Genomic DNA, 19,401 nt, shown 5'->3' with positions numbered 1-19,401 from the left:
CTGCCTCTGTCTTTCTCTCCTGTCTCCTTGGTTCTGCACTTTGTCTGATTGCAGGCGTTTACAGACTGCATCTCCCATCAGCCTTTTAAACGGCCCTCTTCATAATTGCTCTGTCATTAATTCTGAGGGAAAGTAAAGGCGCCAATAAATTGTGAGCAGTGGTGGTCGATAAGTCCTGAAGAGGAAAACAAAAAGGACAGAGAGAGAGAGGGAGGGCGAGGTAGACTGGAAAACATCTGTGATATTCCACTACGAAGCATGCTGGCATGCGAGATTTAAGTTCTCATCTCGAGAACCAAACCAAACCCAGCAGGTTTGTCTTTCTATCGTTCTATACAAACAGATGCCTGTAGTTCAACTTCACCACTTGCATGACACATTGTCACTTCAATGTCATTTCTATCCATACTGTTTTGTTTTCTCTGTCCATTTGAGGCAGGGGAAACAAAGGCAGTGCTGGCAGTAGTAACAGGCTAATATTGGCTACAGAGGGCAGCTGACCGGCTGCCTCCTGTATATTTAGCTCAGGGCCAATACATGGGAGAGGTGCAACAGACATTGGCTGGCGTTCACTTCTCCTAAAGGCGTGGATCTAGTGTGTGTGTGTGTGTGTGTGTGTGTGTTTGAGAGAGAGAGGAGTAGTGCGGGACTGCCTCAGATCACTCCTCGGTGCGATTGGAGGTAGACGACAGCCGGCAGAATGATTCTGTTCTCTCTTGGACTATATTTTCAACTCCTTTGCTATGTGTCGTCATTCTCTTACGTGGAGAACATATTCCCTCTCCCAACAGGTAAGACATCACTCTCTTTTGCACATGTTTGGTAGGTGCTGATATTAGGGGTTTTCTCTTTCAGAGGGAAGTTTTTTTTGCACAATATGCAAATTTGACTTTTCAGCAACAGAAGCTTGTTTAACTAATGCAAATTAAATATATGCAGTTGCAGAATATGCATAACTTGACTCGGGTTGCACTGCTTGTTATGAGATGTTGCCCTGATTTTGCAATAAATTTCCCCACAGGCATCAATGAATTATCTCTGGCTATTATCTCTAATGGCAAAATGGCAGGGTTTCAGTTTTGCCGGCCAAAAGTGAAAAGTTTAATTAGGCAAGTGGTTGTTTTTTTTTTGTTTGTTTTTTTTTTTTTTTTGCAAAGTTAACAGATTTTTTTGTACTTTATATGTTAATGTACTGTGATACATGTATAAATGGTCACTTTTTTCTCCTGCACAGCAATTATATATATATATATATATAATAAATGTGGGAAAGTATTTCAACAATAAAGTCAAACTTAATGTATGAATATCATTGCATTATATATGCATTGTATACAAGTACCATTTATTTTAAATAAAGACAGATTATACATAACCACAAATATTCAAAAGACTTTATATTAATTTATATGTTAATGTACTGTGATACATGTATATATGGTCACTTTTTTTCACCTGCGCACCAATAATATATATATATATATATATATATATATATATATATATATATATATTTATAATAAATGTGGGAAAGTATTTCAACAATAAAGTCATACTTATGAATATCATTGTATGAATATCATTGCATTATATATGCATTATATACAAGTACCATTTGATTATACATAACCACAAATATTCAAAAGACATTAGGTTGATAAAAACAATGCATATACTGTTCAATATGGCAAGAACAAGTAATTTTCAGATGTTAGTGGATCCTTTTCATAGTAATGAAAATACTTTATAAATAATAAAGTAACTATAATAATAAATATATACTTATAATTAAAGTAAGGATGAACTGCATTTATTTAGTACACATCTTTTTCTTGTGCACCTGACCAATCAATACTAGCACTTACCTTTTCTATACTATTCTATTTAACCTTATTAAGTGTACTGTGCTGTTACAGCACTTGTTTACTGTTTCCCTCTCAATGGTCATATTGCTTCCATTATTCTCCTTATTTGTAAGTTGCTTTGGATAAAAGCGTCTGCTAAATTATTTAATGTAAACGTAACTGTGTGAACTTGATGTGAACTGACTTAATAGAATCTCTAAAAATCACCCTGACACCAGTTGAAGTCATCATAAATGCCTAATTTCTTAGAAAAGCTCTAGCATCGTGTGTTTACAGATAAATCTCTAAATATCCAGTAGTTTCAGGAATGAATGGCCTTTCGTTACACTCTTGTCCACATGATGACTACCGTAGCGGTCATGTGTTTCAGTCTCTCTTTTCCAAAGCAGTGGCTTGAAACCCTGTTCCGCTGTCCCACGTGTCTGTTGACATGTTCCTCATGAACCTCATTTCCCCACATCTAGATCTCCAGTTGCTGGAAACCAGAAAGAAATTCAACCCCTGCTGTTTACTGAGTCCACCTCCGCCCCCTCTCTTCCCTCCACCCCCTTCACTGTGGCGGCAGGGGTCTCTGGTGAGTCCTGACACGTGCATTTTATGTAGGTTACCGGTCAAGGGTTACATCAAGTGTTCAGGGTGTGAGTAAATACATTAAGTTTTTCCCCAGAACCACAACAGCTGTGTCTACATCACTTTGATTAATAAATGCAAATAAAGGTCAAAAGAGGTTTGTGATTACCACTGAAGACTGTACAGTTCATATCATATTTCTCAGGTGTTATTTTACGTGACTTGTTTTATAGACTGAGACTGGTGTTACACCAAAAGAGGTGAACTCAGAAGAGAAGCACAATCCCACAACCCACATATGTTCCCCAGGGCCTCCAGGACCAGCAGGACCTCCTGGCCCTCAGGTATGTGCTTCAAATGTGATGTAATGTTGAGGACGAAACCATGTGCATTCACATAGAGTACGTTTTTTGGTCACAGATTTTAAATAAAACTGTGACTGTAATCAACTCAAATCAGCGAAAATCTGTTGTTGTTTGAAGGCTAGTTTGATTTTTACACTGTTTGAATGGCAAACACTGTGTACAAGAGCTTATGAGGGTATACAAGATTCCTAAAATATTGGTTTTAGTTTTGAAAAAAAAAAAAATTCCAGTCCTTGATTCTAATTGGATGTCATGTGTTGTAACTATCATATCAAGTATCATGAATATAAATATTATTGTTGGTCACACCATGTTGCTTTTTTGTCTAATTGGTGAACAGAAATTTGCTATTATTTTCAATATATTTTTAGATATTGAATATATATTTATAAAAATATATATTTTTGTCTAAGAAAATCATACATTCTTAATTCTCAATTGATCTTTATGTCATGAAAACACTCCACAGGAGAAAACCAAAGCAAAGATAATACTGGACAATGAGCCCAACTAAACTGAGGGCTTAAAAACACAGGAGAAAACAAACTAAACAAGAAACGGGTGCACAAAGCAATTCGTAACCATGACAACAAATATTAAATGAGAACTCAGGCAAACAGGAACAGGGAAAATCAAACTTAAAGGAGAACTCGGGCGCAAAATGAACCATCGGTACCTAGTCGACCGTTCTCTGAGATTTGTTTTCATGATAATCGAATGTAAAGAGTTTTATCTCTAAAAACTGTTTAGCGTATAACGCTGGTAATGGGGGCATTTAGTATGTAAAAAGAAATCGCTAGTTTATACCACTAACAAGGCTCAAAATAGCCCCACACTATCACAGTAACATAATGAGGGTCTATACATACAAAACGAAGCATTGAGAACTTTGTAAGTGTACAGACCGTTTAATAAGAAGATACTTTATAAAGACACTTCACTTTGTGTATACAGACAGCAGCCATCTTGGAAAACAGTCACAATAAGTCAAACCACGAACGTCGTGCTGAGTGAGCTGAACTGTATGAAGTTCAGTGAACTTCTGAACTGTATGAGCGGTGATCGGGGATCGACTTATCGAGACTATTTTCCAAGATGGCTCCTGTCTGCATACACGAAGTGTGAAGTGTAAAGACATGAAGTGTCTTTATAAAGTATCTTCTTATTAAACGGTCTGTACACTTACAAAGTTCTCAATGCTTCGTTTTGCATGTATGGACCCTCATTATGTTACTGTGATAGTGTGGGGCTATTTTGAGCCTTGTTAGTGGTATAAACTAGCGATTTTTTTTTTTACTTATTAAATGCCCCCATATAGTAGTTTACAATCTAAACAGTTTTTAGAGATAAAACTCTTTACATTCGATTATCATGTAAACAAATCTCAGAGAACGATTGACTAGGTACAGATGTTTTATTAGACCAAAGGCTCATTTTGTGCCAGAGTTCTCCTTTAAGCACTATTTACACACTGTTTACAACAGTTTTTTTTAAAACTTTTCATTTTGGCTGTTCGTTTACATGTCAATGGCACTTTGGGGGCCTCAAAATGCAGACTTTTGAAAAGGGGTTTCAAAACGATACCGTTATCATCTCTGTGTAAAGTACAAAATCTGTGGAAACAGTGACGGTATGCTCATGTGTATTACGTGTTCAGTGTATTTGGTGTGTATGTACGCAGGCACGTAGTCTTTATTTTAAAAGTGACAAAATGACATTGCCAAATACTGGCCTGGCAGCACAATACAGCGTTTTAGTCGTTTTTAGCGTTTCAGACCCATTTGAACAGGGATTGTTGTAACAAGAAAAAAAAAATCCGTTTTCAGTACATTGTTGTCGTATAAACATAATAACCCCAAATAAAACCTTACAGATACTCAGGACAGTTGTATCAGCGTGACTTTTGTTTCTTTATGAATTTTAATAGAAAAATGTTTAAACTTGCTCATCATAGAAAAATTCTATTCAAGTCAATGTCATTTTTATGTATTTCTGAATAAATTAATAGATGTGAATAAAAAATAGCATCATGTCAATGAGACATAAGCTTTGTTTACCAGTACAGACTCTGTCAAACTCAAATGTTAAGTATTTATTCATAAGTAATAACAGCAGTCACATGCAAAATTGTTGAGGGTTGCATAGTTGGTGAAGGTGCTTCAAGGAAGCCGAGTATTATTGGGTTGTCACAATGGTCAGTTCCAGCTCTGTAATTAGCCTTCATAACCCTCTACTCAAGTGAGACCCGTGTGAGTTCCCCAGACGTCTTTCTGTAGTGACACGGATGTGACCAGTTTGGCCCCCCACGACACAGCAGGCCATTAACGCTCCACATTTAGAGCAGATGGAAATAGACCTTTTTCCATTGCCAGTCTCTGCTCCATCGTGCCATTCTTAGAAACAACCCCAAGAGAGACACACAGGCACTCGAAGCCCCCAGAGAGAGTTCACCCCTTCCTTGCAAGTTCACTCTGAAAAGAGTTTGATCCCTGTCATAGGTTTTCAATTATGTGGTGAATATTATTGTTGTGATTGTCGGCCAGGAAGACTTGGTCAATAGATACTTATAGATACTTTGGCTTTAGACTGTGATATTACCTGAAATTGTAAGAGGTTTTCTATAAAGTTTTGCATTGTCTGTGTTATGATCAGGGTCCTTCTGGACTGCCAGGACCAAAGGGACCAAAGGGAGATAAGGTACGACACTTACTTGTGTAAATACTGTATACAGTACATCTAAGTGATCCAGTGAGAAACCAGTGGAAACAAATAAGATATTATTATGGTACCACTTTATTTTACAGTCCTTTATAGCATAATACATATTATGTATTTTTATTGATTATAATAATTGGCTAATAACTAGGTACTAACCCTGAACCTACCCTGAAACCTATTTACTAATTATTAATTACTGTCTTATGTTACTTATATTACTCATACTTTAATATATACTATGTCTTATTATTATTTGGGCTGTGAAACGATTAATCGCATCCAAAATAAAAGTTTTTATTTACATAATATATGTGTGTTTAGTGTGTATAATTATTTTGTATATATAAATACACACACATGCATGTATACATTTAAGAAATATTTGCATGTATATACTTTATATATATTTATACAAAATTAATATTATACATAAATATAAATATTTGATATATTAATAAACAATTTTCTTAAATAGATACATGAGTATGTGTGTATTTATATATACAAAATAACAATACACACTACACACACATATATTATGTAAACACAAACGTTTCTTTTGGATGTGATTAATCACGATTAATCATTTCACAGCCCTAATTATTATTATTGTTTATATGTTCCAACAAAAAAAAATTTTAACGACAGCATCAACATTCTGTCAATTACTATAATAAACAATAATTTCTCTTTAGTTTTAAAAAATGAACAAAAATCACACATCTAGGATTACAGAATTAACATGCATGACAGGAGTTTAAAAAAATGGATAACTTTGTACTGACAATGTTTGTAAGCAAATTCTCTATTTTAACACCTAAAATATTTAAGTTTTGTGGATATGTTTTTTTTTGTTTTTTTTACCATTAACATTTATGCCTTGCCCCGTATAGACTTCTATTGCAAGTAGATTACAAACACTTGTTTTACAAACTGAGGGATGGGCCAGAAATAATTGGTAACACTTTATTTTACGATGTCCTTGTTACATGTTACATGTAGTTCTTACAGTAAATTGTGAATTACATGAAACTAACCTAAACCACATCCTGATTCTAAGTACATGTAGCTTTATAAGTACATGTATCTAATTTTTATTACTCAATATTTACATGTATAATCACACTGTAACACGGACATCTAAAAAATAAAGTGTAACTGAATAATTTTATGTGGTAAATATCATCATGCCACAGATGCTGTTAATGGCAACCTTGTGGATTCCTTTAATTCACATGGCAAAACCCGTCATCTGTGTTTAAAAGGACAGTTCATTCTTATGTCATTCTCATGTCACTCCAAACCTTTATTACCTTCTTACTTCTGAGGAACACTTAAAAAGATATTTTGAAAAATGTCTTAATGTTTTCTGTACAATGAATCTAATGTAGTCCAGTGTTGTTTTGGACCCAATGATTTGCATTCTTTAAAGGGTTTGTTCACCTAAAAATGAATATTCTGTCATTAATTACTCACCCTCATGTCATTTTAAACCCGTAAGACTTTCATTCATCTTGGTAGCACAAATAAATAACTTTTTGATGAAATCTGAGCGCTTTCTGCATGTCCCTCCATTCACAGCTACGCAACTGAATGGTAAATAGACTGCATTTATATAGAGCTTTCACAGGCCCAATGGCCACCAAAGCACTTTACATATTGCCTCACATTCACTCACCGACGGAGATGTCTGCCATGCAAGGAGCCAGCCAGCTCGTCAGAAGCTGCTGGTGATAGGTGTCTTTCTCATGGACACCTCGACACTTGGTCAGGTGGAACTGAGGATTGAACCACCAACCTTCTGATTTGTAGACAACCTACATGAACCACCGCGCAACTGACGCCCAACTACCACTTTGACGCTTCAAAAAGTTCATAAACAGATCATAAAACTAATCAATGTGAATTTAGTAGTTTAGTCCAAATTTTCTGAAGAGACTCGTTTGCTTATTTGAACATATTGAATTTAGGCTTTTATTGAAATTTAAACATTCATCAACACACACATTACTTGGGGGTAAACAGAAGCTCAAGCATGTTCGCTTGATGTGCAAGAACCAATGTGTTTCATTCTCGTGTTAGGCAGCACGTTTGAGCTTCTGCAAGAACCAATGAGGTTCATTCTCGTGTTAGGCAGCACATTTGAGCTTCTGCAAGAACCAATGAGGTTCATTCTCATGTTAAATGGCACATTTGAGCTTTTACAAGAACCAATGAGGTTCATTCTCATGTTATATGGCACATTTGAGCTTCTGCAAGAACCAATGAGGTTCATTCTCATGTTATATGGCACATTTGAGCTTCTGCAAGAACCAATGAGGTTCATTCTCATGTTATATGGCACATTTGAGCTTCTACAAGAACCAATGAGGTTCATTCTCGTGTTATATGGCACATTTGAGCTTCTACAAGAACCAATGAGGTTCATTCTCATGTTAAATGGCACATTTGAGCTTTTACAAGAACCAATGAGGTTCATTCTCATGTTATATGGCACATTTGAGCTTCTACAAGAACCAATGAGGTTCATTCTCGTGTTATATGGCACATTTGAGCTTCTGCAAGAACCAATGAGGTTCATTCTCGTGTTATATGGCACATTTGAGCTTCTGCAAGAACCAATGAGGTTCATTCTCGTGTTATATGGCACATTTGAGCTTCTGCAAAAAAAAAACAATTGGGTTCATTCTCATTTTACACAGCAGAATTTTCTTTTTTGGGTGAGATATCCCTTTAAAATGTCAAATTTTGGGTTCCAAAGAAGAAATAAGGGTTTACAATTGCCGATTAAATGATGACAGAACTATTCCTTTAAGTCAATTAGAACAAGACTGTATATATTGTGTAACACACTGATGGACTGACTCTGTTCTTATTTCCTCCTCCCTTCCTCTGTGTTGCCAGGGTGAAATTGGAAGACCTGGACAAAAGGTGAGACTTAATGTCCTCTACATTCCAAGTGGATTTGCTTAAAGAACAATAAATGAGAGATGCACACACACATAGACTTTAACAACTGCAGCTGGTTGGAATTCAAAGCAAGCGCAACCTTGACACAGATACGCAGATCACATGTTTCCACACAATCTTCTGTATGTATAAGCAGCGGAGTGCCTAAACATCAGGGGACGCTTAGGTTCAATCCACAATAGAACATCCCCATGGCACCTATCCCACAATGTGATTTGTGGCTTGTGTGGTTTCCTGGAAGGCATTTGGGACTAGAGTCAGTAATACCTACTGCGGGTAAACTGAGAAGCCACTAAACCACTGCGCAGGTTTCTGGGTGTGCTGGTGCATTGTTTTACTCTAGGCAGGCACTGAGATTACAGTACTGTAGGAAGCTTTGCAGCATTGCATAGTAATTTCGCTTAGTGCTGGGGCAGCCCAATAAATCATTCCCTCTCCCACAATTCCTGGCTCCTGCCCTTAGCACATAATTTAATTAAAGCCAGGAGACTGATGGGGTTTGGTTTAGTTTGCTCTCTCTCTCTCTCTCTCTCTCTCTCTCTCTCTCTCTCTCTCTCTCTCTCTCTCTCTCTCTCTCTCTCTCTCTCTCTCTCTCTCTCTCTCTCTCTCTCTCTCTCTCTCTCCCTCCTGATGGCTGTTTTGTCCCTCAGAGCACTCAGAAGACACATTGTCCTCACCTTGTCCTTATTGCTCTGTGTTTTAAGAGCCAATCATCTTTAGGTGTTAAGGAACATAAGTCATAACACCTAGATAATACTCAATAGAATCGTAAATATTCCATTACGTTTGTGTTCTTTGCATTTGGACATATGCCTGCCTCAATTACATTTCTGATATACTGTATCAGTGTTGTTATCGTTAACAACCGTTTTTGCGAAGACCAACTGTTACATTCAGATCGGATTCAGAATGATGATCAAAACATAGATTGAGTCGATCGAGTCCATTAACTCTCCTAATGCTTTGCACAGTCCCTATAGCTCGCCCTGGGTCGACATTTCATTCAGTAACATTAGGCAGTTTTGATTTATGTGCTGTTTATACGTAATTTATTTGATGATAATTATGATGATCGCGTTATTTTAAATATGCATCTGCTCATACATATGATATCGCTTGTTTCTGCTTCTTCTTCATATGTTTTTTGATCAGGAGAATCTGTACTATTTCAGATGTGTAATAGCGCCCCCTACCATATAACATTGAAAACACGTGAAGATGACAGGGAAAGAGTTAATAAAGTCTATTTAAAGAGCACCTATCATGGATTTTTGATTTGTGTAGTGTGGAATATAGCTCTAAGGGAATGAAAACATTCTGCAAAGATTTATATCTGAAAGTTCACCGTATATAAAGTTATTGTCTTTCAAAAGTGAGAGTCGACTCTGGGTCTATGAAATGAATTGTTTTTGAAATGAGTCATTAGCTGTTTCGTCGTGACGTAGATACAAAACTGCTCCCAACAACTGCGCGCGCGCAGACGGGAATGTAAACTTGAAGTCTAGTCTAGAACAAATTCAAATACTTCAGCTGAATCGCATCATGTCGGACGCTGTGTTGTACATTGCATCTACGTCGCTAAATGTTTTAATTTTTTTTATAGTACCTTTAAATGTTTAGCTTTGTGTGCTAGATTCATAGCTTGTATGTGTTACAGGGGCGCACTGGCCCTCCTGGTCTCCCAGGGCGACAGGGATCAAGCGGATGGCAAGGACCAACTGGGCCTAAAGTGAGTAATTCATTCCATCCCGTGAACACTATTCCTGCTGCTTCTCTTTACAGAGGCCAGGAACTAACTTGAAGTAGATTCACATTTGTCTGGATGAAAAAATCAAATAATCTGTATCTCTGTAAATACTGTAGAATCCAAAACATTTCTTCACCTACATACTGTATGTCTGCAATATGTTTTTCATAAAACTGTTTTATGCTTGTCATACTGTAAATTAACATTCAAAGATTTGGGGCCAGTGACGTTCTTTTATGTCTTAAAAAAGTATCTTATGCTCATCAAGGCTTGCATTTATTTGATCGTAAATACGGTTAACAGTAACATTGTGAAATATTACTATAATTTTGTAAAAAATCAAATTTATTCCTGTGATGGTAAAGCTGGATTTTTAGCAGATAGCATTTAAAACGATAAAAGATTGTTAAAAACATTTGCGCTACATAATCTTTTTGTTAATTCTTGGATGAATAGAAAGATCAATTGCATTAAGATCATTTTAACACTCCTTTCTGAGATAAGCATTAAGTTTCCCTGTGTGTTTTGTGTTTCTGGACTTTTATTTTGTATTGTTTCCTGTTTCTAGCTCTTTAGTCCTTTTGGAGTTCTTTTGGTTCCCCTTTGTTTGCACCTGTTATCTAGTTCTCCTGTTTGTGTTTTTACACCCCAGTGTTTCCTGTGTTGTATTTGTCGATGATGTCCTCAGTTCTGCTCCTCTGATTCCTGGTTGTTTAACTAAATGTGTTCGAGTTTTGCCAGTGTGACCAAACCCTTGTGACACATTTGCAGTGAATGCTTTAGTGTACAGTAACTACTACTGTATGTGTTTTAACAGGGGGAGAAAGGTGACCCTGGCCTGATGGGCATGCCAGGGGCAAGAGGACCAATTGGACCCAAGGTCTGGACCCAAGTCCTGAATTAGTATTGCTATAGTCATAATGCCTTGTCATATGGACACAGAATAATGTGCTCTGTGTGTTAATGTTCATTTCTTCCTGCAGGGCTTCCCTGGACATAAGGGAGAAAAAGTGAGTTACCTCTCTGAACCCACTATAATTCATCAGTCGATTCATTCTTTCACCTTTTTCCCTGTTGTCCATTAAATGACCCTTTTTATCTTGTTAATGTAAATGATTTAATGTCACTGGGGTTTTGATGTTGTCCTGCTAGGGCTCACAAGGTTTCAGAGGTGAAATTGGCTTAAAGGGTGACAAGGTAAGTTACCAAAGTACTTGTGTTGCAATACAAGTTTGAATCGGTCTAAACTATAATTCATTTTTCTTTCTCTGTCTCAGGGATCAATTGGTCTTCCTGGAATGCTTGGGCAAAAGGTGCTGAAAATATTACTACGTTTTTAGCCTTTTATATTATTACAGGATTATGCTAGAGGAGGTGATACTGGTTAACTGTATATGCTGTGTTACATAATATATTTTATAAGGTTATGGTACAGTTAGTACTATTTATAATAATGCAGTGGTCTAATTGTATTGGTAACAATAAGGTCCCATTAGATAACATTAGATAATGCATTAACTAACATTAACAATAACAATGAGCAATACAAATGTTACAGTATTTATTTACTGCATCTTTGTTAATGCTAATTAATCAAATACCACTTAGTACTTTTGATTTTAATAATGTATTAGTAAATGTTGATATTAACATTAACTAAAATTATTACATGCAAAAAGTACTTTTCACTGTTAGTTCATGTTAACTAGCGTAGTTAAATAAAGTTAAAGGGACTGTTCACCCAAAAATGAACAAAAAAGGTTTTATTAATTACTCACCCTCATGTCATTCCAAACCTGTACGACTTTCAATTATCTTTGAAACGCAAATGAAAATATTTTAATAAGATCTGAATGATTTCTGTTCCTCCATTGACAGCCTGCGCAATTAACACTTTGATGCCTCAAAAAGTTCATTAAGTGATAGTAAAACTAATCCATGTGATTAGAGTCATTTAATCAAACTTTTCTGAAGTATATATACAGTATATACTTATATACAGTAATATAGGGTTAGGGTTAGGATTGGGGAAGGGTTATTATATGTCATTTTAAAATTCTTTCTCAGGGTGAAATGGGCCCAAAAGGAGAACCTGGAAGCTCAGGTAACAGGGGACCCACTGGCCGCCCAGGAAAAAGGGGAAAGCAGGTGATCCATCCTTACACATAATAGCAACATTATAACAAAGCAAAAGCATTTGGAAAAAATTGACATTATCATTGATTTGTCATGCAGGGCTCAAAAGGTGACACTGGTGCAATTGGCCCCATGGGACCTGCAGGCCCTCCGGGGGTCTCTGGTCACCCTGGCCCTCCTGGTTTGCCCGCCTCAGGTATTATATTTACATACAAGTATCAGATGGAAACTTCCCTAGGGCAATTACATGAAAATTTTAGAAAAATTACAGTATCATTCAAAAGTGTGGGGTTGGTAAAATTTTTCTTTTTCTTTTTTTATTATGGTGCAATGTTTTTGAAGGCTGCATTTTATTTAATCAAAAACACATATAAATGTAATTTGTTCCTATGATGGCAAAGCTGAATTTTGAAAACAGTTCGGTTTAATGTTGTGGAAGCGGTGATACTTTTATTTATTTATTTATTTATTTCAGTATTATTTGATGAATAGGAAGTTCAAAACCACAGCATTTATTTGAAATATTTTTACTAAAAGTCTTTTCTGTCACTTTTGATCAGTTAAATATATCCTCCAAAATCCTCCAAAAAGACTCCAAATCTTTAAATAGTAGTGTGTTGTATGATTGATGGTACTTTTTACAAACATTTCCTAATTATGTTATTTATATATTTATTTTTTACTGTATGCTACATCTTCTGAGTTGTTAGTTTGAGGATCACATGATGATATTGTAGCATTAGCCATGGCCATGTGCAGACGGTGAAGCACATGATCTTAAATCACCTTAGGAAATCCCACCGCTGGTCTATTTATCTTTAGAAGGAACCTGATCTCCGACTGAAACAGAAGCCCTGAAGGTGACTGAAGCCATGACATCATGCCCTTAACTGATGGCCGGAGCGGCCAAGCTTCGTGTAGAATCACAAACATTATGTCATCACTTTATTCACAGCACAGCTGCTGTCTTGTTTTGGTTTCTGTGCATATTAACTCAATTGCTTACTCTTCATGATAGACGAGGGCCAGGTTTAGTAGCTCTTAAAATCACTCCATTACTTTTGCATCACACGGAGGGACATTTCTGTTGTTTATCTCTCCTCTAGGACTCTACATGGTAGGACAGAAAGGAGAGAAGGGACAATCCGGCAGCCCAGGCCGCTGCGGATGCAGTAGCCCCTCGAGTGTCAACCCCTCCTTTGACCAGCACTTGCACCGGGGCATCTATCCCAGAGTGCCAGCGGTAAGCCACCAGTGCAGGCACGCTTTACAAATTAAGCCTGAATATTACCAGATATTTGTGCGCCTCACTGGATCCTCGCTGGATTCCCAGTCCAACGTTCAGACATTTGATGACATTTAATGTCTGTTGCAGATATTTGTGGTGAATAACGAACAGGAGCTGAACCGCCTTCAGACCGACAACGCTTTGGCGTTCCGTAAAGATCAGAGGTCACTTTACTTTAAAGATACCGATGGCTGGATGCCAATTCAGGTGCCCATCAATAAACAAAATCCAAGTTATAAATGGGTAGTAGTTGCCCTATTATTGACACTGAGAAAAGAGATGCTCCTGTAATGGATATTATGTTTTTTGACCTTGGATGCATGTAAACCTATTGTAGGAGACCTTCAAAACAAAATTAGGTACCTTTAAAAAAATATTTTCAAGATTTGTTATCACAACATATTTTCTTTTGTCAAATCGACTTTATAATAATTTGTTTAGTTGAGATAACTTAATATTTTGAGTTTCCGATGATTAAATTAATCTCCTTCATTGTATTAACTCACTTTTTCCAGTTCAGTCAACTTAAAATTTTAAGGTAACCCATGGTTACTTACTTTTTTAAGTTAAACCAACAATATTTTTTACAGTGTAGTTATCACAACATTTTTTCTTTTGTCAAATCAACTTAAATAATTCATTTAGTTCAGATAACATATAATTTTGAGTTTCTGATGATTAAATCATTCTCCTTCATTGTATTAACTCACTTTTTCCAGTTCAATGAACTTAAAATTTTAAGGCAACCAGGTTACTTACTTTTTTAAGTTAAACCATTAATATTTTTTTACAGTAATAGGGGCACTTTAATACACTATAAAAAATATTGTTGGTTCAACTTAAAGTAAGTAACCTGGTTGCCTTAAAATTTTGTTGATTGAACTGGAAAAGGTGAGTTAATACAACGAAGATTGATTTAATCATCAGAAACTCAAAATAATAATTTATCTCAACTAAATTAATTATTTAAGTTGATTTGACAAAAGAAAAAATGTTGTGATAACAAATCTTGAAAATTTTTTTTTTTTACAGTGTAGTTTTACACACTTTAATAATGAGACTCTTTCATTCCAGTTAACGCCGTTCCAGTCGATGGAGCGGGATCCCGACCAGGACGGTTTCTGTGGAGACAGCATTGTGCAAGTGGAGAACGGAGAGGAGTGTGATGACGGAAATAAGGTGGTCACAGATGGCTGTGTCAGTAAGTATCTGGTTGAAACAGCGGAGTTCCTGCTGGCAGCTTACAGTATGTACTGTAATGCGGTTTAGTATGAGAGTGAGTTCTAAAATGGGAATGCAGGAATAATCGGGTCTTGTATAGCAAGCTGAGCATAACACCTTCATTCAGTAGTCACCCAAACAAATGCTCTCATAATTCATTACATGGCGCTCTGGAATACTACATTTTGATTGGTCGATCACTGCATTCTGCGGTCAAATATTTTAGTACAAGGACCTCTTAACTGCACAACTGGCTGTTGTCCCTGGCATCCGATTTCATACACGGCTGTGCTATCACTCGTGTCACTCTGTGGTCTCTGGGTTCTCATTTAATAATCATTTATTCTATTTATTTTGTGTGCCGTGTAAAAAGATGGATAATGTACAGTTGGTATGTTTGCGTTTATTACAGACAGATTGTACATTTTTCTCTCACTGTAAAAAGAAATATCGCAATTTGTAAAATAACGTGGTTAAAAGATAAATTACTTGAACACTTAACTTAAAAAACCATGATGGTGTTTCATATTTGTGTGAATGACATCTTCTATATACTAGTATTTCCCTCAGCTTGTGGAAAAGCTACTTGTGATGAACACACAACGTGTGATAGTTGTTATGGTAGTTGTCTGTATATTTTAAAGGTTGCAAACAGATCATAGACTGTAAAAAATAAGGACAAAGCCTCTGTGACGTCACCCATAGACTTTCTGAAGAACGGGTTTGAGGCTGTTTATGGGGGGTATGGGCGGCGCCATACTGGAAAATCTTGGGAAATACAAAATACAAATGTTCAGAAAGGATACAGAGGTGGTATCATGTGATGTGTCAGATCATGGCCGAGACGTCAAATTCACTCGGCGCAGCCCGTTATCAGCTGTCAATCAAAGTTAACCGCCCTTATTTGTCATATATTTTATATCTAAATATGATCTAAACTAACGAGTTAGAAAAAAAATCACTCCCTCACAGTTGTCAGGCACGCGGAACATCGAAAAATACAATAAAAGTCCATGGGACCAAACTGTAAACATATGAATTTATGCTGTGAAAACGGACATTTTAACATGGGGTCTATGGATATTAGCTCCCTTTTGGGACCTCCCTCTAGCGGATTTTAGATGTATTGCAGTTTTTCGCACTTCCGGGTAGGATTTTTCAGATTAGAATGTTGCCGCTTGATACAGATTTGTCCTTTGGTCTACAATTTTTTTCAGTTATAGAAATGTTGTTGTTTTTTACTGTAAATCTTATTTTTTTTATAGAAATGTTGTTGTTTTTTACTGTACATTTTTACAGTGTACGTATCTCATTCTTTCTTTCCCTCTTTCCCAGAGTGCAAATTTGCATATTGTGGGGATGGATATCGCTATGAAGCGGCAGAAGAGTGTGACAGAAAGGATTTCGGCTTTCACACTTGCAGATCCTTTTTGCCTGGGTAAGACATATCAAGCCAATATAATAAAAGTTCAAAAAGGCTAAAATCCCATTGAACATGTAAGAGTACGGATGAACACAAAATCTACAATTATAATTTAATTTATTGGTCCCATCAAAGGTCAGCAGCAAAGTAAATGTGTGTTATTTAACATATCTAATTATTATAGGTTTGTGCTTTTTGTTCATTTTGAGGAATACTGAATCTGTTTTTGCGCAAGTGAGATGAGACAATGGATGTTCACGTTTAGTCTAGAACTAGAGGAGAGGTGTCAGTCAATAAATGGGGAAACAGTAACTTTCGTTACTTATTTGAATAAGTAACTTTAAAAAAAAAGCAATGTGTTGCTTTACTAGTAACTTGGAAAAAGTAATCTAATTACTTTACTTGCATTACTTGTAAGGCAATGGTTAGTACATAGTAGTTAAAGACAATTTATTGAATATTAATATATTATTTTTTTCCTCAATCACAATTTTATATTAAAGTAAATTTTTTAAATAATTTTGTTTAGAATAAAAACCCATACAAAAATAAAGGAACACCCCATGGTCCTTGAAAAAGCAGACTATAATATTTGACAAAATGTCCAAACAATAATAATGTCCATCTTTCTCTCCACAGATCTTATGGACATCTCAAATGCACAGCTGACTGTTTCATTGACTCGACAAACTGCAAGTATTTCACATGAGGACACGAGAAAGCAGTGTCTCAATTCAGCTGGCGAGATCCATATAAACAACGACACTGAACACCATAGATTCAGCAGATAAACTGAGAGTAGAAATCATTGAGGGAATTATCACAAACACATTAGCTGAACTCTTTCTTGACATGATGCTCTGAGGCCACGTAGCTCACTCGGGAAAGGAAAGCCACGGTTCTGCTCTTAACAGTACTTCAGACACCAATATCCGTTCATTCAGCCTCTGCTGCCTGCTGCCCAGCCCTGGCTCGACATTTGGCCAGTGTGGTTGGCAAGAGGAATGAAGCGAGTTGGGTGCCCTTGGAGATGGGTAAAAGACTCCTCAATACCTCAAAGTACTGTAGTACTGTTTCAGAGGAAAGACATTTTCTCCTGGTCCATCCCACCTTCCCTTACACAGGGTGCTCTGTATGTGGAATGCAATGTGACATTGTTACTATAGTATTTAGCATGAGGCTGAGATTGCAGTAGACGTGTCAGCAGAGATCATTACCGAGGCATGTAAATGAGTCAAAGCTCATATCTTTAATTGTAATATTATGTAGGCTTAGACCAAACTGCTGCTTGGCCCTGGAAGAATCCTAATAATTTAACTCTGATGTACATTAGGATCAGTACAGCTTTGCATACTGGGTCCAAAATTAACCTGTTGCCATACAGCTCAACAGCGGGTATATTGAAAAGAAATGTAGAAAATTTAAGGTTCCAGATATATATAAAAAAAAAAGTGGGCTCACAAAAATTATATTTAGCTAAAAGCCAAATTACTTTGTAATTGACAAATGTCAGAATGGCTATAAAGTTCAGAAGTGCTTTAGTTCATTGCATGCATCTGACTTTGGCTTTCAGTACACGCTTCGATTTCAATCGAACATAACCAAAAAAATGATTCACGGTTCAGTGAGGGAGTTGCTTTTAAACTCAGTAACATCTCTGAACGATTCACCGATTTGGTCTCCGAGCAAATCACTCCATCACTCCATAAAAAGAACTGGCGAATTTCAAAAATGTGTTTTTGCACACTTTAAGGGCACTTTGGGAACTTTACTATAATATAAACCGTATATTTTTACAGAGTTTGTTCTCGAATCCGACTTCACAGTTCACGCTGTTCAAGAAACACTGTCTCGCACTCCTACGAAATGATAGACTTGAAATTATTGTTGAAAAAAGCTACGTTTTTGTTGGATTTGCCACCATTTTACTCACCCTAATGTGAAACATTACCTCTCATATACCATTTATACTCTCGCTTTAGTGGTTTCATGCAATTTAAACCATTGTTGTATTGACCCAAATGGCCAGTAAATCCATTTACTTTCTCACCAAATTCACATTTTACTCCCGTTGGCGCATGGCAGGTGTTATTTTTGGACCCTGGCTAAAAATTGAATCTAAAAAAGGCTGTATGAATGTACTTCAGCAGTAACCACAATAATACTACAATACTACTGATTGACAATACTTTATTACAGATGTTTAAGGTCAGAATACCCTCCTTTCCAGGCTCTCAGTATGTCTTGCTGGGTCACACTTAGTCTAACATTTCCATCATATCTCAGGAAACCACTTAAAAATATCCAGAACCTTTCCACCTCCATGTGTGGAGTAAGGTGCACATATTCCACAGTTTAGCCTAGTTCCACGCTGTTGTCTTGCGCTTCAAGAGCTTGCAGTCTTGAAGTAAAGCAAATACGGTTTGTTTATTAGGGTTATGAGTCTACAGATCTTAAATTAGGGTTGAAAAACCAACCCAATCTCATGAGAAAAAGTAACTATTTTATGATCCAGCGATTTATTTTGAATAAATTCGAACCAAAACCTACTGTCAATGGAGCGTCTGAAGAAATGTAGAAATGGTACATAAAAATTCATACGAATTAGCTACCAATTTGCCGAATGTAAAATAGTTATGAATTGCCATGAGATTATGTTGGGAAAACCATTCAGTATGTGAAGGCTCTACAGCTGTTATTGAACATTTTGTACTGTCTACTATTGCAGGAGTAGCATTTTGCTGCTATTCAGGCTAAAGACTGTTGGATTAAGGCTGGACTGTTTATGTCGTTCCAAAGGCTTTAAATTGATTCATACCCAGTGCCAAAGTCCAGTCTGAATATACCTCAGCATATACATTGTGCTTTAGCCTTTGTGATTACAGGACCCGAGGTGTAGCATACAGCACTTACTTACTGTTATATTCAGTGAAACTTTGCTTAAGTACCTTTGAGTTATGTTACTTTTTTTGATCAACTCTAAGCCAGTTTTCCATAAGCTATATGATGCATTTGCTACAGGAACCTCTTTGCTTACATTTCTGCGGTGATATTCCTGACTTATCTGTAGATTTCATGTAAAATATTATGGATATAAT

General features: G+C 36.5%; 1 protein-coding gene across 1 annotated transcript; it reads left to right on the top strand.

The window, feature by feature from the left end:
- The first annotated feature begins 58 nt into the window (after nucleotides 1-58).
- Nucleotides 59-18,400, top strand: colq (collagen like tail subunit of asymmetric acetylcholinesterase). The gene is made up of 17 exons (XM_039694548.2): nucleotides 59-791; nucleotides 2,330-2,439; nucleotides 2,669-2,779; nucleotides 5,453-5,497; nucleotides 8,423-8,449; nucleotides 10,146-10,217; nucleotides 11,053-11,115; nucleotides 11,219-11,245; nucleotides 11,388-11,432; nucleotides 11,513-11,548; nucleotides 12,303-12,383; nucleotides 12,471-12,567; nucleotides 13,478-13,614; nucleotides 13,747-13,866; nucleotides 14,734-14,860; nucleotides 16,216-16,318; nucleotides 16,943-18,400. The coding sequence occupies exons 1-17, from the start codon at nucleotides 701-703 to the stop codon at nucleotides 17,010-17,012; spliced, it is 1,362 nt and encodes a 453-aa protein (XP_039550482.2). The 5' UTR covers nucleotides 59-700; the 3' UTR covers nucleotides 17,013-18,400.
- Nucleotides 18,401-19,401: the final 1,001 nt, after the last annotated feature.

This window comes from Pimephales promelas, chromosome 12 (genome assembly GCF_988280905.1).
Source record: "Pimephales promelas chromosome 12, fPimPro1.hap1.1, whole genome shotgun sequence".
NCBI lineage: Eukaryota > Metazoa > Chordata > Actinopteri > Cypriniformes > Leuciscidae > Pimephales > Pimephales promelas.
This window is presented reverse-complemented; position numbering and strand designations above follow the sequence as displayed.